Source organism: Budorcas taxicolor, chromosome 17 (genome assembly GCF_023091745.1).
Source record: "Budorcas taxicolor isolate Tak-1 chromosome 17, Takin1.1, whole genome shotgun sequence".
NCBI classification, from domain to species: Eukaryota; Metazoa; Chordata; class Mammalia; order Artiodactyla; family Bovidae; genus Budorcas; species Budorcas taxicolor.
The window spans coordinates 41,082,432-41,107,491 of record NC_068926.1 but is presented as its reverse complement, the minus strand read 5'-3'; the positions used below and the strand labels follow the sequence as shown (position 1 = coordinate 41,107,491).

The 25,060-nt window shown below is 42.8% G+C and overlaps 1 protein-coding gene across 1 annotated transcript in view; it reads right to left on the bottom strand.

Annotated features, from left to right (window-relative positions):
• The window catches only part of GASK1B (golgi associated kinase 1B), a 68,504-nt gene extending 48,457 nt beyond the window's left edge, over positions 1–20,047 (bottom strand). The window contains exons 1-2 of the mRNA XM_052654930.1: positions 20,012–20,047; positions 17,680–18,823 (exon numbers count right to left, since the gene is read on the bottom strand). Coding sequence (XP_052510890.1) covers positions 17,680–18,589 — 910 coding nt within the window. The 5' untranslated portion in view covers positions 18,590–18,823; positions 20,012–20,047. The remainder of the gene's footprint in view (positions 1–17,679; positions 18,824–20,011) is intronic.
• Positions 20,048–25,060: the final 5,013 nt, after the last annotated feature.

The window sequence follows — 25,060 nt, the reverse complement described above, 5'->3', positions numbered from 1 at the left end:
ACATACACACATGCATACATGTCAGGTTTTCAGTTGTTTGCCTTTGTTTGTTTTGTTTTTTGTGGCTGTTTGGCTTTCATAGAACTTACAATTCCACCAAGGGAAAGGCGCAAAAATTACAAAGGATGATAGACTATTTGGAATCATCTTACATATATAGTTTGTCAGAACTGTTTCACTAAATGTTATATTGCAAACATGTCTCTTACAATTAAATATTCTTAAGTATTATCACTTTAACTGTGATATCTAGCCCCGTGTTCAGATGGTGACTGAGGGCCATACAATGTCCACTAGCAGGCACTCAACTCCATTGAGACACAAAAGCAGTGGCAACAATACATACACAAAGATTGGTGACCAAGTTCCAATAAAACTTTATTACAGACACTGAGTGTACATTTTATATATTTTTAAGTGTCATAGTAATATTATGATGATGATGATATTTTTTCAACCATTTAAAAATTGTAGAAACCATTGGTAGCTCATGAAACACAAAAATGGGCTGTGGGCTCTCTCTCACCCACAGACTGTAGTGAATCAACTGTTACCATTTCAGTCTATGAGTATATTGCATTTCATTTACCATTTTCTTCCTTTTATACCTTAAAATTTTTTTGAATGACACACTTTCTATTAAATCATTTGAAAAATTGTTCTCAAACGGCCACAGGGAGCTTTCAGCAGATAGGAATAATTGGTTTTCTGTTAGTATCGACTGTTTTCCTCCACATCCATCTCCCGTTAGCAAATATTCTGACTGTCACAGAAAGAGGTTCTATGCTGCCCTGCCTGACATCAGTCACCACGGGAAAGGGGTTTCCAGAAAGCAGGGCCAGCGCCAGTTCTCAGAGTTGGTAGGCCTCCCGCTCTTCCTCCCAACAAACAGGTCTTGCAGAGCATTTGTGCACATTGCCCTCCCTTGAGGTAGTGACAGCCGCCAGGATGGCTCCAGAGCTCAGAACTGTGAGCAGCTACTGCGAGGAGAACTCCACTTTGTAAAAAATATGGCTGATAACAGCATTAAATGAACTTTGATAGATCTGAAGGCATGACAGAAAAATAGTCTCTGAAAGCAGGAAATGGGTTAAAGCGACTTACCTGGAGTGCCTCAGAGATGAGCTGCACCCATCTCTTCACATTCGGGTTTGTCAAAATGACGCAGCGCTGTGCTCTCTGGAGAAATTTTACAGTGAGGAAATAAAATTCTAACTGTCAGAGTGGGGAGGAAGTGGGGTTTTAAAAGATATGTGGGTGCTCATGTAAACTAAAGGTTACACAGCTGTCTTTTAAAAAAATGAGACTTGCCAGTATAAAACTTATTTTTTCCAAAATCTGAATAGTTCCCCTGAATTTTTATGTTCTCCCAAGTTTGTTCTTTATTCAAAAGCACAAAGAAGACATTCTTTTGAGCAGATGAATGTGAAAATCCACTAAGACTGAATGCTATACACAGCCTCCTCTACCCTAGTTTACTAAATGCCCCTTCACCTTCAACCAGTGACGGGTCTTGTCGAACTATAGGTGGAGTTGTCAGTCTGCATCTATCACTGGGCGAAAATAAGTAAAACATCCTGAGCTCTGAAATCAGAAGCCTATTTTTATCACATGGGCCAAGTTCCAAGACTTCTTGTGAACAAGACAAAAAGGAAAGTGACTGTTCAGTTCAGAGCCTTTCATTAAAAATAACTCCAAAATCCATTAAAGAAAACAAAGACCAGCCAAAACTTGAGGCTCATCTTTGTTACAGGAAACAAATTTTGTCCAGTTCCATTGCAACTGTCTAAGGCATTGAAGGAAAAATTGAACTTTGCAAAACTTGAATCTGCTAAAAGCAGGTGTTGAAGGGGTGTGCCTCCCGTGAGAGGGTAGCAGGTGTCTGGTTGTTAATGAATGATCTGCTCTATTTTTTTTACAGTGCCTTTCACAGTAGGCTTCTGGTGATTAAAAGTATTAGACAGAAGTGAAAAAAGCAGGTAGGACCTCTTGGCTTAGTGTGCTGGGGGCCAGCGTGAGGAACTCCGCCCACGGCAAAGGTCATGAGGAAGGAGGCTTGGCATACACAAAGGCGTGATCAAGCCTCAGGAAACCCCCTGTTCCTGAGCATCTAACCCCAAAACCAGAGTCTGTTTTATGCTCTCACCTACACCTCTGACTTTACGGGGGGGCTCTCCCCCATAACCGTTTCTCTCGGAGAAGGAGTAAACGTGCAGCTCCAAGGCAATAAAAATTCCTGGGTGTGACAAGAGTGTTTCAGCTTATGGACTCCTCTGAAGGTTATCTAGCCCGCCTGTATAGGTTCGTCCGGCCACATGTGATTGTTTACAGCCTCCCAACCTGAGAGGCACGAGATGTTTTAGACTTACTAAAGGCAAATTCTTTGGGGGAGTTGGAAATTATTAGTATAGTGGGTTGGTTAGGAATTATATTGGTGAAGGGTTTTTCATTTGTTGTGTCAATAATTGCTGCTAATTCCCTGCTCTGGGTGGGACAAGGATGTCTCAGGTCAAACCTCTCTTCTGACAGACTAGCTTGTGTAACAGGATTATCCATACTCCTGCCACATGATTGTTTACTACCTCTTAACCATAAACAGCACAGAGTTTTGGAGTATTTTGAGAGTCTTAATTAGCATAGGGCTTTTTCTTGTTGAGTCAATGATTGCCGCCAAGCCTCCATATCCTTAGGCACCAGGGAATATATTAATCAATGTATTTGGAATATAGAAAAGGAAATATAGTAGTTTTAAGGTTAGCAATACTAGACTTTTGGAGTTAATGGATTTTCTCTTTTGTAATAGATCACTGTACTTTGTTATAAATCACTGTGTCCTTGCTATGTAAAAATGTAACTTTATCACTATCTTAAGACTAAATAGATCTGAAGGGGAGCATTGGTGAAAGGATTTTTATTTGTTGGGCTGATGTTTGCTGCTAAATCTCCATGTTCCCTGCCCTTATAATGAATATAACACATAGGAGAAATAAGTATTAACCTTTAAGCATATAGGAGAAATAAGTATTAACCTTTAAGATTAATCATGTTAACCTTGGGTTAAATAAATTCCTTTCTTGATTGTAACTCTCTACACCCTCACCCTATAGGAATGTAACTTTATTTGGAGGGTGGTGCCTGGTTTAAGAAAAAACACCCTTGGAAGAAATAAGTTTTTTGGTTACCAGAAAGAAAGGATCATAAAATGTCAGCAGGTCTGGCCAGAAGATGATGTAATATCCCTAAGACCTTTTTTTTATACATTTATGTGAAGCACCTGATTTTGATAAAGGTCAGGACTGCTGACCCCCGCGTGACTCTGTATTCATCCCTATGTGTAACAAAAGGTATATAAGCAAACCCAAAAATAAAGAAATTGGATCAGTTTCCAGAAAGACTGATTCACCCATGTCATTCTTTCTTGCTCCTCGTGTTTCTGGCTGAATTCCCATCTGGAGCATGGATGCTATTCCATGTAATCCAAGTTATTCAGCCTCTTTTCTCCACTAATCTTCCTACTACACTATCCATCTCTAACTGTAATTAAATATGTATTTTTCCAAAGACGCCAACACTGTCCCCCCACCTTCAAATCACCCTGGATCCACCGGGGCTGGACCCCGGCATTAGTGTTGATGAACATGGACAAGTTATTTAATGTGAGAGAGAGTAAATAAGAATGCAAGATTCTGATGGCCTTGAGGGAGAGGATAGGGACAGAGAATAAGATACTCAGGTTTTTAAACATCCTCTTATTCCAAAAGCATGTACTTACCATTACCCCTTAATCTCTGAACCCATTTTGTCCCTGTGTTTTGGATAGAAAGAGTTCAGAGTGAAGCATACCAAAAATAGAGGACCTACCAGATCCCAGCCCAGGCAAGACCCATGCTGTAGCTAGGAATTCAGCAGAATCAGACAAACACGTGTGTAATGATGATCAGGTTACATGTCTGCCAGTTGAAGAACGTTCTGAAGGGAGTGAATGAAGGACTAAAATAAAGGCTGAGTTCTCAGTGCAAAGACAAGCAAAATGAAAAACTCCTGGGCTCCAGAATTGGGCTATAGCTGTTGATAAGGAGAAGAACCTTCTCTGAAGAAGAGCTGATCATGTGGGTGGGGTTGAGAAAGAAGTCACAAGTACTGATTGCACACACCCCCCCCTTTTTTTTGGCTCTTCACTGTAGCATGCAGGATCATTAATTGTGGCATGTGGGATCCAGTTCTCAGACCAGGGACAGAACCTGAGTCCCCTACATTGGGAATGCAGTCTTAGCCACAGGACCACCAGGTAAGTCCCAGGGTTCTACTCTTGACAGTATCTCTCATCTCCATAAGACTGGAGCCCAGTCCCCCAGCCACCCTGACTGAGGCACTGAGCACCCCAAGAGGTAAAAAGACCATCTTCCAAACCTGTCTGGCAGGGTGGTAAGAGATCCAGACAGACACTGAAATACAGCACTGTCACATATTAGGAAGAACCAATTTATATTAGGTTTTTATGATTTTAAAAGGGGAAGGCAACAAAGAGGCAGAATTCCATATATTTTATATGTTAAGAATCTATGCAGACAATTGAGCCCAAATACAAGGTCTTGTTTTAGGAATCCGATTTCTGGGTGATTTAGTTCTTGCAACAAAAAAATAAATGCATTTAGTTACTTTTCTGTTTCACTAGTTTTCTTGAGGTTGAACTGAGTTTAAATAATCTCCACATTTCCTCAAGCATTAGCTAAGCGTGAAGCACTTGTGACTTCCTCCACCACAGACGACTCACACAATCCAAACCATCAGTTCCACTTTAAAAAGTGTCCTTCTTTGTTCCGAAGCTTTGACTCATGGACAGAAACTTCTGCTTTCGAGGTCTCCCCAGGACTTCCGCTATGAAAATGGAAACTTCCAGACTCTTCCTGCCTCAATATTCCACTTTGAAAAACAGGAACCGACCTCAGCTTCAGAGGATCATGAGGATGGGATCACTGCCAGGCTCCACAGACAATCACATTTTGCCAATAGAGTGTTCATCACATCTGGGTGGTGCAGTCCTGGGTCATTTAGTGTTTGCTAATGTAGATGAAGAACCCATGAACTCTTGACTGGAGTAAGCTTCCTGCAGTCCAAAGCTCATCACATCACCCTACTTCTTCAGACCTATCAATGATTCCCCATGGTCTGTGGGATGAAGTCCATGTCCTTCCATGACACAAACCCAGTCATTCTCTACTCTCCCCCTCCAACCGCTAATCTCCTTTTCCCAGAACTGTTTTCCAGGCATATGCTCTCTCCATCTTTCTACACCCACCCATCGCTCACTTCATCCACAGTCTGACATTACTGCTTCTACATCTTTTTGCAACACCCCTAACTATCCCCCTAAATACACATCCCTCTCTGTGCCTGCAGGGTTCTCCAAAAATATCTCCATTGAGGTCTTTACCTGACCACTCTTGTAGGATAGGTTTGCTTAGCCACCTCCTGCCTTCCAAGCTTGAGCTCTTGAGAACAGGGACTCATCACCAATCATCTTTGGTTCTCTAGCTCCTGACATGATGTCTAGACCAAGCACTCAAACATGCTGATGAATAAGAGTGAATTTTTCAGAATCCCCCACTTTCCATCTCTAGCCTGTAGGTTCTAAGCAATGGTCCATCGCCCCTGAATAAACACTTGGTTGGTGTGACCTCCTAGTAAGTGGTGACTTCACTGTACTCAGAAAGTGAAGAGGAACTAAAGAGCCACTTGAAGGTGGAAGAGGAGAGTGAAAAGCTGACTTAAAATTCAACATTAAAAATGAAGATCATGGCTTCGGTCCCATCACTCCATGGCATAGAGATAGGGAAACAATGAAAGTGACAGACTTTATTTTCTTGGGCTACAAATCACTGCAGATGGTGACTGCAGCCATGCAATTAAAAGGCGCTTGCTCCTTGGAAGAAAAGCTATGACACACCTAGACAGCATATTAAGAAGCTGAGACATTACTTTGCTGCCAAAGTCTGTATAGTCAAAGCTTTGGTTTTTCCAGTAGTCATGTATGGATATGAAACTCAGACCATAAAGAAAGCTGAGTCCTGAAGAATTGATGCTTTCGAACTGTGGTGTTGGAGAATACTCTTGAGAGTCCCTTGGACTGCAAGGAGATCAAACCAGTTAATCTTAAAGGAAATCAGTCCTGAATATTCATTGGAAGGACTGATGCTGATGTTGAAGCTCCAATACTCTCAGCCACCTGATGTGAAGAGCCAACTCATTAGAAAAAACCCTGATGCAGGGAAAGATTGAGGGCCGGAGGAGAAGGGGACAACAGAGGATGAGATGGTTGGATGGCATTACCGACTCAATAGACATGAGTTTGAGCAAACTCTGGGAGATGGTGAAGGACAGGGAAGCCTGGTGTGCTGCAGTCCATGGGGTCACAAAGAATTGGATATGACTTTGCCACAATGAGGTACCATTTCATGCCAGTCAGGATGGCTGCGATCCAAAAGTCTACCAGCAATAAATGCTGGAGGGGGTGTGGAGAAAAGGGAACCCTCTTACACTGTTGGTGGGAATGCAAACTAGTACAGCCACTATGGAGAACAATGTGGAAATTCCTTAAAAAACTGGAAATAGAACTGCCTTATGACCCAGCAATCTCACTGCTGGACATACCCACCGAGGAAACCAGAATTGAAAGAGATATGTGTACCCCAATGTTCATCACAACACTGTTTATAGTAGCCAGGACATGGAAGCAACCTAGATGTCCATCAGCAGGCAAATAGATAAGAAATCTGTGGTACACATACACAATGCAGTATTACTCAGCCATTAAAAAGAATGCATTTGAATCAGTTCTGATGAGGTGGATGAAACTGGAGCCTATTATACAGAGTGAAGTAAGCCAGAAAGAAAAACACCAATACAGTATACTAATGCATATATATGGAATTTAGAAAGATGGTAACGATAACCCTGTATGTGAGACAGCAAAAGAGACACACATGTATAGAACAGTCTTTTGGACTCTGTGGGAGAGGAAGAGGGTGGGATGATTTGGGAGAATGGCATTGAAACATGTATAATATCATATAAGAAACAAATCACCAGTCCAGGTTCAATGCAGAATACAGGATCCTTGGTGCTGGTGCACTGGGATGACCCAGAGGGATGGTACAGGGAGGGAGGTGGGAGGGGGGTTCAGGATGGAGAACACGTGTACACCCGTGGCGGATTCATGTTGATGTATGGCAAAACCAATACAATATTGTAAAGTAATTAGCCTCCAATTAAAATAAATAAATTAAAATTAAAAAAAAAAAAAGAACTGGAGATGACTGAGCAACTGAACAACAACAGTATAAATGGATCAAAAAGAATTAGAGGCCCTTGAGAAGTAGAAGTCAGGGCGTCCAGGGGTTCCAGGCCCTCATTTTACCACCCAGCCCCACATCTCCATAATTCTCTGAGACTGGGAATGATAAACACAGGAGTGGTGCAGACACACTGCCTGCCTCACTCCTTGTGACCCAAAATCAATGTCTTGAGAAGGGGACAGTTAAGGCATCCTGGCTCCATTCGGGAATCATACCAAAAGGCCATGGAGGTAGCAGGTTCTGATGCGGACGCTGATTACCTGGGAAGGCCCAGCCCACACTCGCTGAGAATCCATTAAGGCAAGAGGGTAATGGTGACGGCTCATACAGTGATGAGGATGAGGCTGGGTCCCAGCCCCACCACACACGACCTGCCAGCCTTTGGAGGACATGTTTACTCTCTGAGCCTCGTTTTTCCCACAGGAAACCTGCTCAAGAGTAACTGGTGTGTGGCTGCCATACAATTTGGTGAGATGATGAACGTAAAGTGCCTTGCACTCCACAAACAGGAAAAACTGGGATCATCCACCATCCACCCCAAGCACTTTCATTAAATGACAACATGAAGTGCCTGTTTATTTAGTTCACGTAAACATCAATTTAGAGAAACAAACTAAGAAAATCTAAGGAGACATTATCACGAAGAGCTGAATTAGCTTAGAAACCAAATGAAAATAACAGATAGCAATCACTGAGTGTCCTTTTGAGAGGGGTGGCGCTGTTATATATATTTTATCCACATCAGCTCACTCAATGCTCACACCTCGATGAGGTTAGTACCATTATCAATATCATGATACTCTTGAAAAAATAAGGTAGAAAAAGGTTAAGTCATTTCTCCCAGACCACAGAATTCTCAGGTGGTGGAATCTGGCTTCAAATTCAGGGAGTCTAGACTACCAGTGGTTATGAGCTGAACTGTGTTCCTCCAAAATTCACATGCTGAAGTCCCAACCCCAGCACCTCAGAAGGTGACTGCATTTGGAGAAAGGCCTTTAAAGAGGCACTTAAGAGTGGTCCTAATGCAATATGACTCACGTCCTTAGAAGAAGAGATCTGAGGACTTCCTTAGTGGCTCAGCTGGTAAACATTCCACCTGAAATGTTCGATTCCTGAGTTGGAAAGATCCTCTGGAGAAGGGAAAGGCAGGCTACCCACTCCAGTATTCTGGCCTGCCTAGAGAATTCCATGGACTATAGTCCATGGGGTCACAAAGAGTCGGACAAGACTGAGTGACTTTCACTTTCACTGATGGTCCAGTGGTTAAGGTTTCTCCTTCCACTGCAGGGGATGCAGGTTCAATTCCTGCTCAGGGAGCTAGGACCCACATGCTTCTTGGCCAAAAAACCAAAACATAAAAAAGAAACAATAGTGTAACAAACTTAAAGACTTTAACAAAAAAATAAATAAATAAAAACTGTGCACATAAAAAAAAAAAACCCTAAAATTTTTTTGAAAAATTTTGTTTTATTTTTTAATAAAAGAAAAAGAGGAGATTTGGACACAGTGAGGGAATGCAAGGGGCCCAGGATCACACAGTTAAGCTCATAGGAGGACACAGTGAGAAGGTGGCTGTCTACAAGCCAAGGAAGAGGCCTCAAAGAAACCAAACCAGCCAACACCTTGACCTGGAACTTCCAGCCTCCAGAACTGTGAGAAATAAAGGTTTAAGCCATCTGGCCTGTGATATTTTGTGGTATCAGCCCTAGCAAACAGATAATGCCAGTCCACGCTGTGAACTGCAAAGCTATTTGAATTTAAAACTCTACGGCTTCTTCCTCATGTTTAGAGTCACAGATAGGAAGTACATGCTACAAACTACAACCAAAGTCAACTGAAATGTCAATATTTGCCCATTAACTGAGGTCGGCATCTGTGTAGTCCTTAACCCACCTAGAGAAGGCAACAGATTCAGTCCCAACAGAAAGGTCATGACCCTGGGCTCAGGCTCAAGCTGATTGAATCTTGAAATCAGGGGTCATATGAAGAACCCCTCCAGGCTATGAGCTGTCATGCAGTCCAACACTGTCAGCTCCATGGGGACAGGGGTTCTTGACTGTTCTGCCCACTGATATAACCCCCAGTGAAGAATGGTGGCACATAGCAGGTGCTCAATAATATTTCTTAAAAGAAAAAAGGATAATGTGATGCTGGAGAAGGAAACAGACTGCATGGAACTGAGGAACATGCCATTTTCAGGCTGTGAGCACTGTGGCAACTATTAGCCACTGACCCTTCTATCCCAGCTTCGTGGGAGATCCAGGGGCACCTTCCAGAGGAACAGCAGAGAAGGCTCCCAGGTTCCCCACTTGGCCAATGAAAGTACATAATGAGCAAACAAGAAATTAGCAGAGCCCAGCCCTGCTTGGAGCCCATGCTCAGTAAACCTGTGTGTGAAGCTGACCAACTCAATTTGATTGCTAAAGAAATAAAACCCTTAAGGCTTTTCTGATAAAGAACACAACGTGTTTTCCTTCCAGCTCCTCAAAAATAAGACATGATTCCTACACTCTTGAGTTAATATTTTAAGAAAGTCTGCACCCGTGTCTGAGATTTCTAGGATTTTGAAGTCAGGGGGTTTCCAAATAGTATGGGCATCTGAGTGATTTGTATAACTCCCTGCAAAACACCTCTGTCCTTACCTGAGAGCTTGAGACAACATGAATTGTGCAGCTGTGGTCTCCCTGCCCTGGCAGTCACACTATCAGCCAGAAACTCACAGCACTGCTCACATGGACTCAAGAGGAGAGTGAAAAGTACACAGCATATTTCTCCTGCTTTATGATAAGATGAGGCAACGCAAGGAGGAGAACAGTGAGCAACTTGGGATTTACAATGAATTTAAATGGAAGTTGGTGGGGTGCTTGCAGTTTGTCATCCAAGCAGCCTTGACACACAGAATTCCTGGAACAAGGCTACCTTAATTCAGTCTGACAACTCTGTGGCAGTAAAGCAGCATCCTAAAAATAAAGCAAACATAATGCATCTTCCATGCTAGGCATGAAAAATAGTAGGATGCTTAAATGCTACCAAAATGGTAGCCCTTGGGATTCATTTGTGTAGCTGAGCAGACTGCTACAAAGGTTGGCCAAGCTGCTAAGTGGAGGATGACAGGGGCCGCTGGGTTCCTCTGCTCTTTACATGGACATAATCTGCTTTGTCTTGGTTTAGATATATATTTGAAATATTTTGTTAAAAACTTATCTAAATGTATCAACACCATACAGTATCTGGCAACCTCTGTCATGATTGATGACTTTCCCAAGGACAGTTTGGCAGAAAACATACTAATATGTTCAGTCATATTTACATACGAGTAATTGTTTATGGTAAAACAAGAAAATCTGGGAGGCATTGGCTTGTATTTAAACAACAATAACCCTTGTAGCCGTGTTTAAAATAGTATGGTCATACTTCCCTTGAGTGAAAATTAGTATCTATATTAAACAGTTGAGTTGAAAAAATAGGTTAAATAGAAAGGTTGGCATAATGGTAAATCAGAAATCACCAGGTTAAAATTTGCACATTGCTGTCACTATCTCATGAGTATATCAAGTTATGTTTGAGCAGCATTGTGGGTAAGAGAAGCAACATGGGAGACTTTAGTATCAGACAGATCTGGGTACAAATTTCACTTCCACTGCTCACTAGCTATGTACCCTTACCAAGTCTCAGGATTCCTATATATAAAGTATTAATACTATCTGCTGTGTGGAATTATTAAATAATACAACAGATAAATGACATCAAATGCAGTATAGATGTTCTGTGATACATAACACTAGATTCTTTATAGACTCACAACTAAAAAAATATTTCATTATTGCAAACATGGATTTTTTTTACAAAGCCTCTGATGCTGTTTTTCAATTCAGTTTTGTATTTCCCACACAGGTATCATAGGATGGGACTCTGGCTCAGTGGTCATGGCTAGACTTTGTAGGATGGTCCCCTCCTGACCATCCCCACCTAATTACAACCTTACGCTTCCCCAAGTACACCCTTCTTATTTTCTAGGATATATTTGGAGTGACACCTGTCAGAAAATGGTTCATATACCATTCAGGGCCAGTATACCTGCTAATTTCACATATATATATATTTTGGGATTCAAGGAGAGACATCTAGAATTCATCAAGTTGTACAACCAAGAACCTGACCCCAGATGAACCTTAGCTAGTGGCTCTGGGATGACAGGATCACTTCTGTCAGTTTTACAAACAGACAAATAAAGAAGTACCTGGAGCTTTATCACTGGGACCTTTTGTCTTTGGAATGAATAGGCAGAAAGCTTCATCTGAGAGGCTGCAACAGGCACATCATTCAATCCCAGCCTCTGATGCTCTTTCTCCCTTTGCACCTTATGGACCCTTTTCACATCAGGCTAATTTACATGACTTTGAGCAAAGGTAGGCCTCTCCTTCCACGTCCACAAAATGTCTCTCATAGAGTACCTGTCATAAAAGTTTAGGAGGATTTAATGAGATAATAGGTGCACGGTACTTACAGCAGTGCCTGGTACGTAGTGACATTCAGTATTATTCTTGCTATGGTTACAGTGCTGTCTCCTTAAGAAATAAAATAGCCCATATTTGGGCATCAGCATGCAAGTCATCAACGTCTAGTTGTGTTAGATAACTGACTAACAAGTACATGAATAGGTTGTGGTGATAGGGAAAGAAGACACACTTAATTAAGGCCTCTGAAATGATTTGGTGAGGAAAGCAGATGATAAACAGGAAGTTACAAGACAAGCACTTGAATTCTTCCTGGAAAATAAACTCATTGTATGACCTTGAGCTGCTTTCTTCTTATCTTTCTTCCTTCTCAAAATTGAAGTAAGAAAGTGTCTCCTGCATAGGTTTCTTTGAAAGATTAACTGAGAGAAGCAAAATATCTGTATTCACCACCCAAGACAGACTAGCCATGTTCTTGTTACCAAGCATAAATTCATCTTCACAAACATTCATCAAAAGTCAGAGAAGAAAAACAACACTTAGGACAGATTACTTACAGGACTGTCTCCCTAACCACTCTCCCAGATATTAAAAGCTTTACTCCCAGACCAAGCCAGATCATCGGACAAATACATACCTGAGTTCTACTGTTCCTGCTATAGAAAACTCAATATCAAATTACATTACAGTATGAGGTTGCTTCCCAGGTGGCTCAGCGGTATGAGGCCACCATACACTATGGTATGAGGCCACCATACACTATGGTTTGAGGCCACATACATTACAGTATGAGGGGCTTCCCAGGTGACTCAGTAGTAAAGACTCTGCCTGCCAAAAGAGGAGACATTGGCTCGATCTCTGGGTTGGGAAGATACCCTGGAGGAGAAAATGGCAACCCACTCCAATATTCTTGCCTGGAAAATCCCATGGACAGAGGAGCCTGGCGGGTTACAGTCCATGGGGTTGCAAAGAGTTGGATACAACTAAGTGACTGGGCACATGAGGTCGCAGACCATGTTATATTGATGGTCCTCACAAGAATAAGCTTCATAAACCTTATTATTTGCATAATTCAGAGGCTGCCAAGGACATTTTTCATTACCCTTTTCAATGAGCTATTTATAAGATACTGCAGGAAAAAGACCAGCCTGGATTTAGGACAAAAAAATGGTAGCAGTTGTCCTGAGTTTTGAAAGCCTGAAGCAAAATATAGATTTACTGTTTAGAGTCAGTGGAACAGTCCAAAAATGCATTCTTACATTTATTCAAAAATATTTGCTGAGCACCTACTATGTGCCAGACTCTCCACTGGGATCCAGAAACACGGTGATGAGCAAGACGGGAGATATCTCTGCCTTCACAGACCTAAAGCCTAGTGGGAAGGAAGAGACGATCAACAAGCAATTGTAGTTACAAAGCAGTGACGCAGAATGAGCCAGGAGCAGATGCTGGGTACCTAGATGAGATCTATCATCACTTTAAGTAGATGCGGAGGCTCAAATAAAGCTAAGCTTGGACCAAGAGAGGCCTAGGAGGACCCCAGAGGGAAGATACACATATCTGTGGAAATCAAAGGGACAAAGACACAAGTCAGGATAAGGCTAGAGGTTGTACTAGGAACCTAAGACTGTGTATCCCCTACCAAAGAACTGGTCTATATATGTTCTTTACATCAGTACAATGTCTCCATGAATAGAATCATATTGTGCAGAGTGCTCATGCTGCTGCTGCTGCTAAGTTGCTTCAGTCGTGTCCGACTCTGTGCAACCCCATAGAGGGCAGCCCACCAGGCTCCCCCATCCCTGGGATTCTCCAGGCAAGAACACTGGAGTGGGTTGCCATTTCCTTCTCCAATGCATGAAAGTGAAAGGTGAAAGTGAAGTCATTCAGTCGTGTCTGACTCCTAGCAACCCCATGGACTGCAGCCTTCCAAGCTTCTCCATCCATGGGATTTTCCAGGCAAGAGTACTGGAGTGGGGTGCCATTGCCTTCTCCAAGAGTGCTCATAACTATATCTAAATTAGGTCCTAGCCTCCTGAGGAAATTGGCCTGATTTTATGACTCTCAATAACTACATTCTAGAAGAAAGAATCAAAGAAAGAACAAAGAAATTTCTAGTATTACCTAAAATACGATCTTTGGTATTTAATTCATCACATAGAGAGTCATGTCAATGTAACCTTGGCAGTTTCTTTCCATGCCACTTACTTCTGAAAGGAGAGGGGAGCACCAGTCTATACTGGGATTATAAATGCCTCCTTCAAATTGAATGCAACTGCCTTCTTCATTCTCAAAGATGCTGGATATTTGGAGAATGTAATTAGATACCTTAGAGGTATCCTGGCACCTTAGTTTCACTAAGAAAGAAGGACACCTGGGTTTCAGTCCTAGTCCTGTCACATAAAGAAATGTTATGTATCCAGAGAAAACTAATTCGAAAAGACACGTGCACCCCAGTGTTCATAGCAGCAGTATAAGAGCCAAGACATGGAAGCAATCTAAATGTTCATCAACAGAGGAATGGATAAAAATGTGGCACATATATACAATGGAATATTCCTTAACCACAAAAAAGCCTGAAATAATACCATTTTCAGCAATATGGATGGACCTAGAGATTATCGTACTAAATACAATAAGCAGACAGACAGAGAAAGACAAACATATGATATCACTTAGATGTGGAACCAGCAAAAAAATGATACAAATGAACTTACTTACATAACAGAAATAGATTCACAGACATAGAGAACAAATGTATGGTTGCCAAAGAGCAGGACATCTATTAAGAGTTTGGAATTAACAGATACACACTACTATATAGAAAACAGGTAACCAACAAGGACCTACTGTATAGCACAGAGTATATTTTGTATATTCAAAATCTTTTAATAAACTATAATGGAAATGAATCTGAAAAGAATATATATGTGTATAAAAAGAATATATATGTGTATGTATAACTGAATCACCTTGCTGTACACCTGACACTATCACAACACTGTAAATCAACTACACTTCAATTAAAACAAATAAAATGATAGATGAGGCTTGGAGGCTATATGAGTTCATTGAGGCTACTCAATGAAATTGGTATCTCAAGTGATTAGTGTAGTAATACACATAGCCAATATTTACTGAAGGTCTTGGAGAAGGAGATGGCAATCCACTCCAGTATTCTTGCCTGGAGAATTCCATGGACTGTGGAGTCTGGTGGATTACAGTTCATGGGATGGCAAAGAATCGGACACAACTGAGCAACTAACACACACACACACACTCTGAAGGTTTTCTGTGGATTAACTAACAACAGCCTCATGTCGTGGGTATTGTTTCATGGAGGGTCGCATGACTGGTAAATTCAAACTCAAGCAGTCTGGCTCCAGGGCCCAGGCTTCTAACTCCACTTCACTCTCCCAACTCCATCCAGCATTTTCCCAGGGAATCTGGAAGGACAGATCAGACTATGGTTCCTCGGGATACATTCAAGCATGCATCACCTCTTCTCAAGGGCCTTTACAAGGTGAAATGAATGGCAACAGAGCCTTCCCGGGGTACCCTCTGAGCTGCTAGCCCAGGATAGCCTCAGTGTGTGCCTGCTGTCTCTGTGCTCTCCCAGATCTCCCTTCTCTCCAGGAACTCCTGTCTGGAGGAAGTGATACAGCCACCTAAGCCCAAAGGTGAAGAGCTGATGTCATGAAGTTTGCTGGGCCTGTGCTCAAAACTCAGCATAGCCATGAACACAAGGCCAATTACTTTGCCTAAATAAGCCTCAGTACAAAAAAGGTCCATCTAGTCAAGACTATGGTTTTTCCAGTGGTCATGTAAGGATGTGAGAGTTGGACTGTGAAGAAAGCTGAGCACTGAAGAATTGATGCTTTTGAACTGTGGTGTTGGCGAAGATTCTTGAGTCCCTTGGACTGCAAGGAGGTCCAACCAGTCCATCCTAAAGGAGATCAGTCCTGGGTGTTCATTGGAAAGACTGATGCTGATGCTGAAACTCCAATACTTTGGCCACCTCATGCAAAGAGTTGACTCATTGGAAAAGACCCTGATGCTGGGATGGATTGGGGCCAGGAGGAGAAGGGGACGACAGAGGATGAGATGGCTGGATGGCATCACCAACTTGATGCACAAGAGCTTGGATAAACTACGAGTTGGTGATGGACAGGGAGGCCTGGCGTGCTGTGATTCATGGGGTCTCAAAGAGTCGGACATGACTGAGCGACTGAACTGCACTGAAATGAACTGATCTACTAAGTGGAAATAATAACAGTGCCTACCTGCTAGCACTGTTGTGAGAAACATAGGAATCAAGGTGTATATGGACTATATGTCTCAATTTGTGTAGTGTTTAGCAAATAGCAAGCACCTGCTAAAAATGAGCTTTTACCAACATTTGATTGAATGTTAGATAAGTTTTCTCACATCAGCCTCCTCCTGGTGAAGACTCTGTGAACTTGAGACATGGAAATACACCTGTGAATCTGAAGCGCTTAGCCATGAACCAGGATGAGTAGGGAATGACCAGTCTTTCTAAGCAAATCACAGGTAGTTCAAGAAATACCCATGCTAAGCCTAAATTACACTCCTGAAGTCAATAAAATGCAGTTTGGCTTTTGACCACTCCCAAGGCTTTAATGCGTTCCAGTCCAGACTCCACAGGGCCTGGGCTGAAATGCTTTTATGGTGACAGGAGGGGGCTTCCCAGGTGACTCTAGTAGTAAAGAACCCACCTGCCAATGCAGGAGACATAAGCGAAGCTGGTTTGATCCCTGAGTTGGGAAGATCCCCTGGAGGAGGTATGACAACCCACTCCAGTATTCTTGCCTGGAGAATCCCATGGACAGGGGAGCCTGGTGGGCTCCATGGGGTCCATGGGGTTGCAAAGAGTCGGACTTTGCATTCACTGAAGTGACTCAGCACGCACTCACATGGTGACAGGAAATAAAGAAAGCCTTTGAGCTTACAGTCTCTTTGGGGTTCTTTTCAGCCTCTTGGACTAGCCTGGATTGAGCTAGTGACAATTTCTGGGATCACTATGCTTTCAAATACAAGTAAGGGACCTACCTTACTTTGTCCTAACACTCCGGAATTGCCTTAGGCACCAGAGAAAATTCTTTCTGTGGCATGAGCATGGCCACACACCACTCCTGGCCACCTGCAGCCGAAGCAGCTGGCTGTACACCCTGGAACTTGACAAAATGTTTATCACCTGATGGCATCTGCACACTCAGGTTCCATAAACCATAGTCATGGACTTGGAGAATCCACCAGCTGATCAGTTTATCTATGGAACAAATCACCTCTTTTGATCTCATTAGCTTTGTAAATGAAAGCAGTTAAATCCATTGTGAAAAATGAAGGTGTTGAATCTAACATGATCTGGCTCTGGGCCTCTTAAAAAGATTCCATCTGCAGAAAAAAGATATCCCACCTCCCCACCCCCACCTTACTTTTAAAAACTTCCCATGCACAACATTCTACTCACTTCCATAGTAGTATCCTATTTAATAATATGCCTTACTGTCCGCAAGTTCTTTTCTTCCACCCCAGCTTCCACTCCTCATCACTGAAATTGCCACTGGCTTTAATTAGGTTTAATAAACCTCTGGGACGCAAGGTCAGGGAAACAGAGAGCTCAGATTACCGCTGTGGGAGCTTTCTCTTGCCTGTGGAGGACAGCTTGCATCCTCCCAAAGTTGGAAAAATCAAGGATGCCAACCACGTGGATAGACACGCTGCTGCTGCTGTCCAAATGGGAACCGTGGGTGGAGAAACTCATTTAGAAAAAGAGAGGGAGGCAAAAGAGAAAATCAAGCCCAATCCCCGACAGCTGCAAATAACGAAGCCTGGGAAAGGGTTACCTTGGATGAACTCAGACTTCCTGCTCACAGAGGGCAGGGTCCGGTTGAGTCCCAGGATCCTGTCTAGGTGGAAGGCAAACACCTCGCTCATGTCCAGAGACTGCTTGAGCAGCCCGCAAGGGCTGGGACCGCAGGCGGGCACCGAGGGCCGGGTAGTCCCCTCCAGCACCAGCAGGCGTGCTCCACTCCTGGACTGGGCCGGCTGGAGACCCGCCACGGCGCCATTGGCCAGCAGGCGCATCTGGCCGATGTCGTCTTTGCTCAGCCACGATGGGGCGCTCTCGCTGTAGATTCTGATGTTGCTCTCCTCGGCCGGGGGCAGCTGCACATCTGCGCCCCCACCTCTCGCTCCCGGACCCTGGATCCACCTCCAGGGTCGCTCCCCAGCCTTGGCCAGGTTTCCTCCTGGGATATGCCCGGGTACTTCAGAATCCATTGTCCTTGCAGCTACCTGAGGCCGAAGGGATGGTCCCACCAAAGCCTCGGGCCCCGGGACTCTAGAAGCCACCGCATACTTTTTCCTGCGCTTCGGTTTCACTGTGCCACGTATGTTGGCTGGCTTGCTGCGCTTCGAGCGCAGGGTGATGTACACCACGTTGGGCTGCAGCGTGGTGCCATTGCCCTGGGACTCGGGAGGGGCCAGCGTGCCATCCAGGGGTATCTCAGGGAACGGGGCCTCGGTGGCAGCCCGGCTCCGGTGCGGCCCCTTTCCTGCCGGCCTTGCGTGCTGGACAGAGGCGCGCCCCACCTGGCTGACCAGGAAGCCCAGGTAGATGGCGCAGGCGGTGCCCAGCAGGAGGTTCCTCCGCGTCCTGGGGCGCCGGCTGCTCCAGAGTTTCCGCACCCTCGGGACACACAGGGAGCAGAGGAACCAGTTTATGAGCTGCCCTGGCTTGTCCGGGCAGCTCATTTCTCCGCGGTGTCCACATGCTGAACAGAGTTTAAACTCGGCCGTTGGTGCCTGCTGACATGAAGCATGGTTTTCTGAATGCAGCTCTCGCCTCCGCTCGGGTGTTTAAGTGGTCTCCAGTGGGTCGAGGTGGAAGGTAGGCGTTGGTGATGGAGCCGGGAAGGCTTCTGACACTGGCCACAACAAACCTTTTACACCGCCATCAGTCTCCCCAAGGAGGAGTCTGACTAGTTCCTGGGAATGAATGGAAAGAGTGCACTGAGTCACAGTCTCAAACTCCCGTTCAGTTCCTCCACAAGAGGAAATTTTAAAAAACGGGACCCTTTCCTTTCATTACTGTCACCAGTAAATGATTTTTTAAATGGAGTTAAAAAACAAACAAGATAGATCTATACATTTGATATTCAGTTGCAATTAGTAAAAAGAAACTACCAAAATCCAAGACTGTTTTATAACTTGTAGCTAGAGTCTCTTAATTTGATCCTGAAGGAAAAGCATTAAAATTGGACAAATCCAGGCTTTTCTCTTTGAAATTAAAAAGTGATTTAAGCAAAGCAACAAAGGGTTTTAAAAATCTATAGCTATCTTCTATTTATTTTTAGAAGTCTTGCATTAATTAACTGGGCAGAAGCACCAAGTATTAACATTCAAATTCAGAAATATATTCTCTTGATCTGATAGTACAATCTCTTCTTCATAATACATTTCATTATCTTACATTAAGGGTCATTATACTGTAAAGCCATACATGTTCACATATCTTGGAAGTAATTACGTTTTTTCGGTCATACACACACAAACATAAACACAAAACACGCATCTAACTGCTTTTTATTCCTTTTCTTTCCACCAAATTCAGCTGAAAGAAAACCCAAAGCTTTCTAGCTGTCTTTTTTCACATTATTAAAAAGAAGAACTGGTAAGCAACGTTACTTACACAGCTGGCCCCGTGCTTGGCTCCAGGAAGAATGCAATCTCTGACTCTAATGCAAAGAACTTTTAAAGGCTGAGGCATGTAAGTAGAACATATTTCATGGTCAAGAGTGTTCCACATTTCAAATATTTCAGCTCAGCTTTAAAAGTTCCCTTGAAAACTACTGATCGCAAAGCAAAACGGATACTTGTTAACTGGCTGCTGACAACCCACTTTTAAGACATGTGAGGGGTTTTTTTTAATATTAAAAAAAATGAATTTTAATTTTAAATTCTGAAAAAAACAAATGCCGTCCAGAAGCAGTTTTCATTCAAATATTTCTCCACTTATTTTTAACCCCCGGGAGCCCTCTAGTGTCCTGTTTAGAAACAGACTCCTGGAATTCAAAGGCAGGGTTTGCTTAGCAGCAGTAGAATAAAGGCCTCCTGAAATGAATGCCATCACCCCAGAGGCCTGGTATTAGAGCATCAGAGTTCCCAGGGACTCACCTTTTCATCCTGGCTGTGTCCAGAGTCACATTGATCTCCCACCTCTTCTGAGAAGTGGCCTAGAAATTCATAAAAAGGTAAGAAAGGGTTAATGCAAATGAGGGTTAAAATAGAACAGGCAAACAGGAGTACACATGGGTAGGAAGACATTTACAGTGTGCCGTTCCACAGTACAACAGTCACAAAAAGAAAGTTGTGGATTCTCTCTGATTGGAGGTATTTAAAAAACAGGTTAGTGATTGGTTTAGGTGATCTGTGTGTCCTGGCACAGAGGCAAGGGTTGATGACCTCTGGGTCTCACTTAGACTTACCGTTTTTGCTTCTACAGCAAATAGAATCTAGAAGGCAAACAGGCACACTGGAAGCAGACAGAGAATGACTCCCCACCCCCCGGAAAAGAAGGTTGTGATATGGGTGTGGGAGACATTGGAGTATTTTCTGTAATCCTAAAAAGACTACAATTGACAATGCAAAAAAGATCAAGGAATTAGAATATATATAGAAGGAAAGGATTAACTTCCAAGTGATGAAATACCAAAAATTGGAATAGAACCGTTCCTTTAGCACTCAAACTCAGATCTTTCTTCCTCTTTAACAGTTCTGCCATGTGGAGGAACGGGACAGGACAATTCCAGTACTGACAGTGGCCTAGAAATACCTGTAGATTCTGTCTAAACTTCATGAGAATGTAAGCATCAAATTGATTTCCATTGTACTTCAGTACTCTTTTTTAAATTTTTATATGGGGAGGGAGGTGGGAGGGGGGTTCAGTGTTGGGAACTCATGTACACCTGTGGTGGATTCATGTCAATATATGGCAAAACCAATACAGTATTGTAAACCAAAAAAATAAAAAAATTTAAAAATCAAAAAAAAAAAGTAAATAAAATTTTTATTGGGGTATAGTTGATTGACAGTGTTTAGTTTCAGGTGTACAACACAGTGACTTAGTTATACATATACATGCATCTATTCTTTTTCAGATTCTTTTCCCGTTTAGGGTATTACAGAGTATTGAGTAGAGTTCTCTGTACTATACAGTAGGTCCCTGTTGGTTATCTACTTTATATATAGCAGTGTGTGCATGCCAATCCCAATCTCCCATTCTAGCCCTCCTCCCTATCTGTCCCCTACTGGTTATCATAAATTTATTCTCTAAATCAGCGAGTCTGTTTCTGTTTCATAAATAAGTTCATTTGTATCATTTTTGGATTCTGCATATAAGCACTATCATGTGATACCTATCTTCCTCTGATTTACTTCACTCAGTATGATAATCTCTAGGTCCATTTATATTCCTGCAAATGGCATTATCTCATTCTTTTTAACAGCTGTTAATAGTCCACCACATATATGTACCACATCATCTTTATCTGTTCCTCTGCTGATGGACATTTAGGTTGCTTCCATGTCCTGGATATTGTAAACAGCCATACAGTGAACGCCAGGGTGCACGTAGTCTTTCAAACCATGTTTTTCTCCAGTATGTGCCCAGGAGTGAGATTGTTGGATTATATGGGAGCAATACTCTTTAAAGCACACCTCCATGAGCACAGAATTACTTTCTAGATAATAAATATTAACTTCTTGAAAGAAAGCTATAACAAAGCTGGTTTGTAACACTATCTTGTTATTTTCTTGTATTTAGAAGAATAACTGACCTGAGCTCTTTAAAAAGTAAAAGTGAGTGTTTGGCAGAGGCCAGGTTATACTAAGGGGAAAGCTCCACTGTTTCCAAAACTTGTTTTTTTTAGTGGATAAATGTATAGAAAGTAGATATGAATTGTCTGAGTTAGTGAACTTGGTTGACTGTCCCTCCTCTCCCCACATTTTTGTCCCTGACACCTCACTGATAGTCTCAGAGGCCCTTCCCAGCCTTGGCCTCCTGACAGGGCGTCACCATTGCCCCAAGGCAAAGATCTCCGGTGGAGTTAGGAACCAGCTCATAGAATCATGGTTGTAGCTAAGATGCTGATATTAAAAATACACTGGATAAGCAATGCTCAGCAGTAAGAATCAGAAAACTGTTTTTTGTTCTTTTGTTTTAGTTTTGGGGCTGCATCGGGTCTTTGTTCCTGCATGGGCTTTTTTCTAGTTGCGGAGAGCGGGGGTTACTCTTTGTTGCAGTTCATGGGTTTCTCATTGCAATGGCTTCTCTTGCTGTGCAGCACAGGCTTTAGCTGCACAAGCTTCAGTTGCTGCAAGCGGACTAAGTTGCCCCACAGTGTGTGGGATCTTCCCAGATCAGGGATCGAACCTGCACCCCGTGCATTGGCAGGCAGATTATTTGCCACTGAGCCACCAGGGAAGCCCCAGGAAGCAATTTGAATCATTCTTCCTACTGCCTATTCAAACCTGCTCTGTGGACTAGTATAGCGCTTTTCAACTCCTTTGGATAAAAATTCAGACATAACTTCTGTAGTCAGACTTAGATTATATTTTTAATGTCTCTATTTTAGTCACAGATATACACATATACACACAAATTAATCAAAAGTTAGATTCTATGTAATAGTCAAGATGTTCACATTTATGCTTACAGCATTTCCCCTCTCTGGTAGCTTGCTATTCCTCAGAAAGTATGGCCAAAATCTATAGGAAAAGGAGAAAGGAAATCCACAGGGGGTTGCTTTCTCTGCCTAGCCCTCCTGTACCTGATCCTCCCGCCCACTCACTCTGCCGTGAGTGGCTCTGGCTGTCCCAGAGGTGAAGGGTGATGGGGAGGCAAAGCTAACAGCAGAAACGGCCTTGCTCCCCTCTGATGTGATGAATTGGCGTGCTGGCTCTCTGGACTGGGCAGGTGCTTAAAGCTGACCCTTGACCAGGGAGTGGGTGGTGCCCTCCCTTTGAAGATCATGGCCTCTCTGGCTGGCTGTTGATGTCTGCTCAGCCCTTCAGAATCTGACAGCTCACTGTTCCGTGAGCTGTCCGCTTGGGCAGCACTTCAGATGGCCGGCAGGCTGACTTTCTTTTTTGGGCCTGTGTGCACTGTCCACAAGTGGTCCAACAGACGCAGTCACATCCTCTGCCCCAGAGACCTCAGGCCCCCCAGGGCAGCAGCTGTGTTCCCAAGCCTGGTGAACCCACACTGAAATGTGTAACCATTCCCACATTTTGTTCAAGGTCATGATTGAAACTGAACACAAAGGTATTTTTTCCCAGCAGGTATCATGGGCTCCAAAGAGAAGTTTCATTTACTTTTAGAAAAATAAGGCTGAATTCCTTGAATGAGTCATGGTTTGAAAATTTGCTGTCATGCTCTAATATCCATATATGCCACATAAAGACAGATAGAACACTCAAAATATTTGTGATTGCTATGAATATTATTAGCTCAGAGAGACCGATAGGATAATCCTCACACCTAACGCATTCTCTCTCCACTGAAAAATAAATATATTAGGAGAACAAAGTGGAAAAGTAGACAATGAGACAATAGTGTGGCCCATTAAAATAACCTGCTAATTTTTTATACCTTTATGGAGAAGTAGTGTGCACAGGCACTGTGGTGCGTGCTAATGTTCCACTTCTTTTTTTTTTTTAATCATATTGTACACTCTTTTTTTTTTTTTTTTTTTTTTTTTTTTTGGCTGTGCCACACAGCTTGCAGGATCTTGGTTCCCTGACCGGGGATTGAACCTGAGTCCCTGCAGCTAAAGAGCTAAGTCTTAGCTACTGGATCACCACAGAATTCCCTAATATTCTATTTCTTCACCTAGATGGTGTTAATTTGGGGATAGCTTCTTGGCTATCCATTCACTATTTGTGCATTTCCATACATATCTTATCTTTTAATAAAACTGAAAAAGATGGTGGGTAAACAAATACTCATTTATATTCTTCATATCATGATCATAGACATTATAGCCTTATATAGAAAAGGAATAAGAGAGTAATACTTTTTTACATTTTTTTTAATTACAGTGAAGAATTTGTGATTTAAAATGATGAATTCATTGAAGTGAAGTGAAACGAAATGAAAGTTGCTCAGTTGTGTCCAACTCTTTGTGAGCTCATGGACTATACAGTCATTGGAATTCTCCAGGCCAGAACACCGGAGTGGGTAGCCTTTCCCTTCTCCAGGGGATCTTCCCGACTAAGAGACTGAACTGCATTGCAGGCAGATTCTTTGCCAGCTGAGCCACCAGGGAAGCCCGATGTATTCATTATTTCAAAATTAAATTAAAAAGTTAAACAATGAAATCATTGAAAATTTGAAAAAAAAAAAATGCCTATATTCCATCCAGCTCCCAAGAGATTCCCCTTAATTTCTGTGAGAAGGAGCCCAGAAATTCACAGTTTGAAAAAGTCTAGTGTGAAAGATTATAATTCAGGCTTCTAAAAGTTAAATGGCTAGTTTAAGAAACAAATTTAACACTTATCTACAGTCAAGTGAAACATCTTAGGTTTTACTGGCCATGAAATAATCTTTGAATCTTTCAAGGCTTCCCAGGAAAAGATACACATGTGGAAAAACTGTCCTTTACCTGGGAGAGGTCCAGGACCAGAGCAGATGGTGAGGAGGTCTCTCCTTTCCCCACATCTGTCAGGTGTGCTATTTGATGCTGGTGTGGGCACGAGCTCACCCACCAGGCGGATGCCTAAGGGCCCCCGTCACTGAAAAGCTTAGTGGTAAACTTCTCCTTGCTGTGCTTGACCCAGCCTTGGTACATAAGGTACAGACCCACAGATAGATACTTGTTTCTGGTCTGAGGCAGGAGATAAATGGGCCCCAGGCTAGATATTTACAACTGGCCTCCTGTTTACATTTCTTGGGGCAAGAAAAAGATGGACTTCGGGCCAGACACTTATAACCTGTTTGAATTTCCTGAAACAGGGAGTAAGTGGGCTCCAGGTTAAGATACTTACAACCAGCCTCCTGTTTGCTCTCCGAAATGGCAATGACACCTGAAACAAGATAAATAGCCAGGCTTTGCTTCCTGTGGATACTTTAAGGCAATAATCATGGCAGGAACAAAGAGGGGCTAAATCTTGTTTGAGCGAAAGATCAAGAGGTCACATATTTCCCATCCTTGGAGCAAAGGAGAC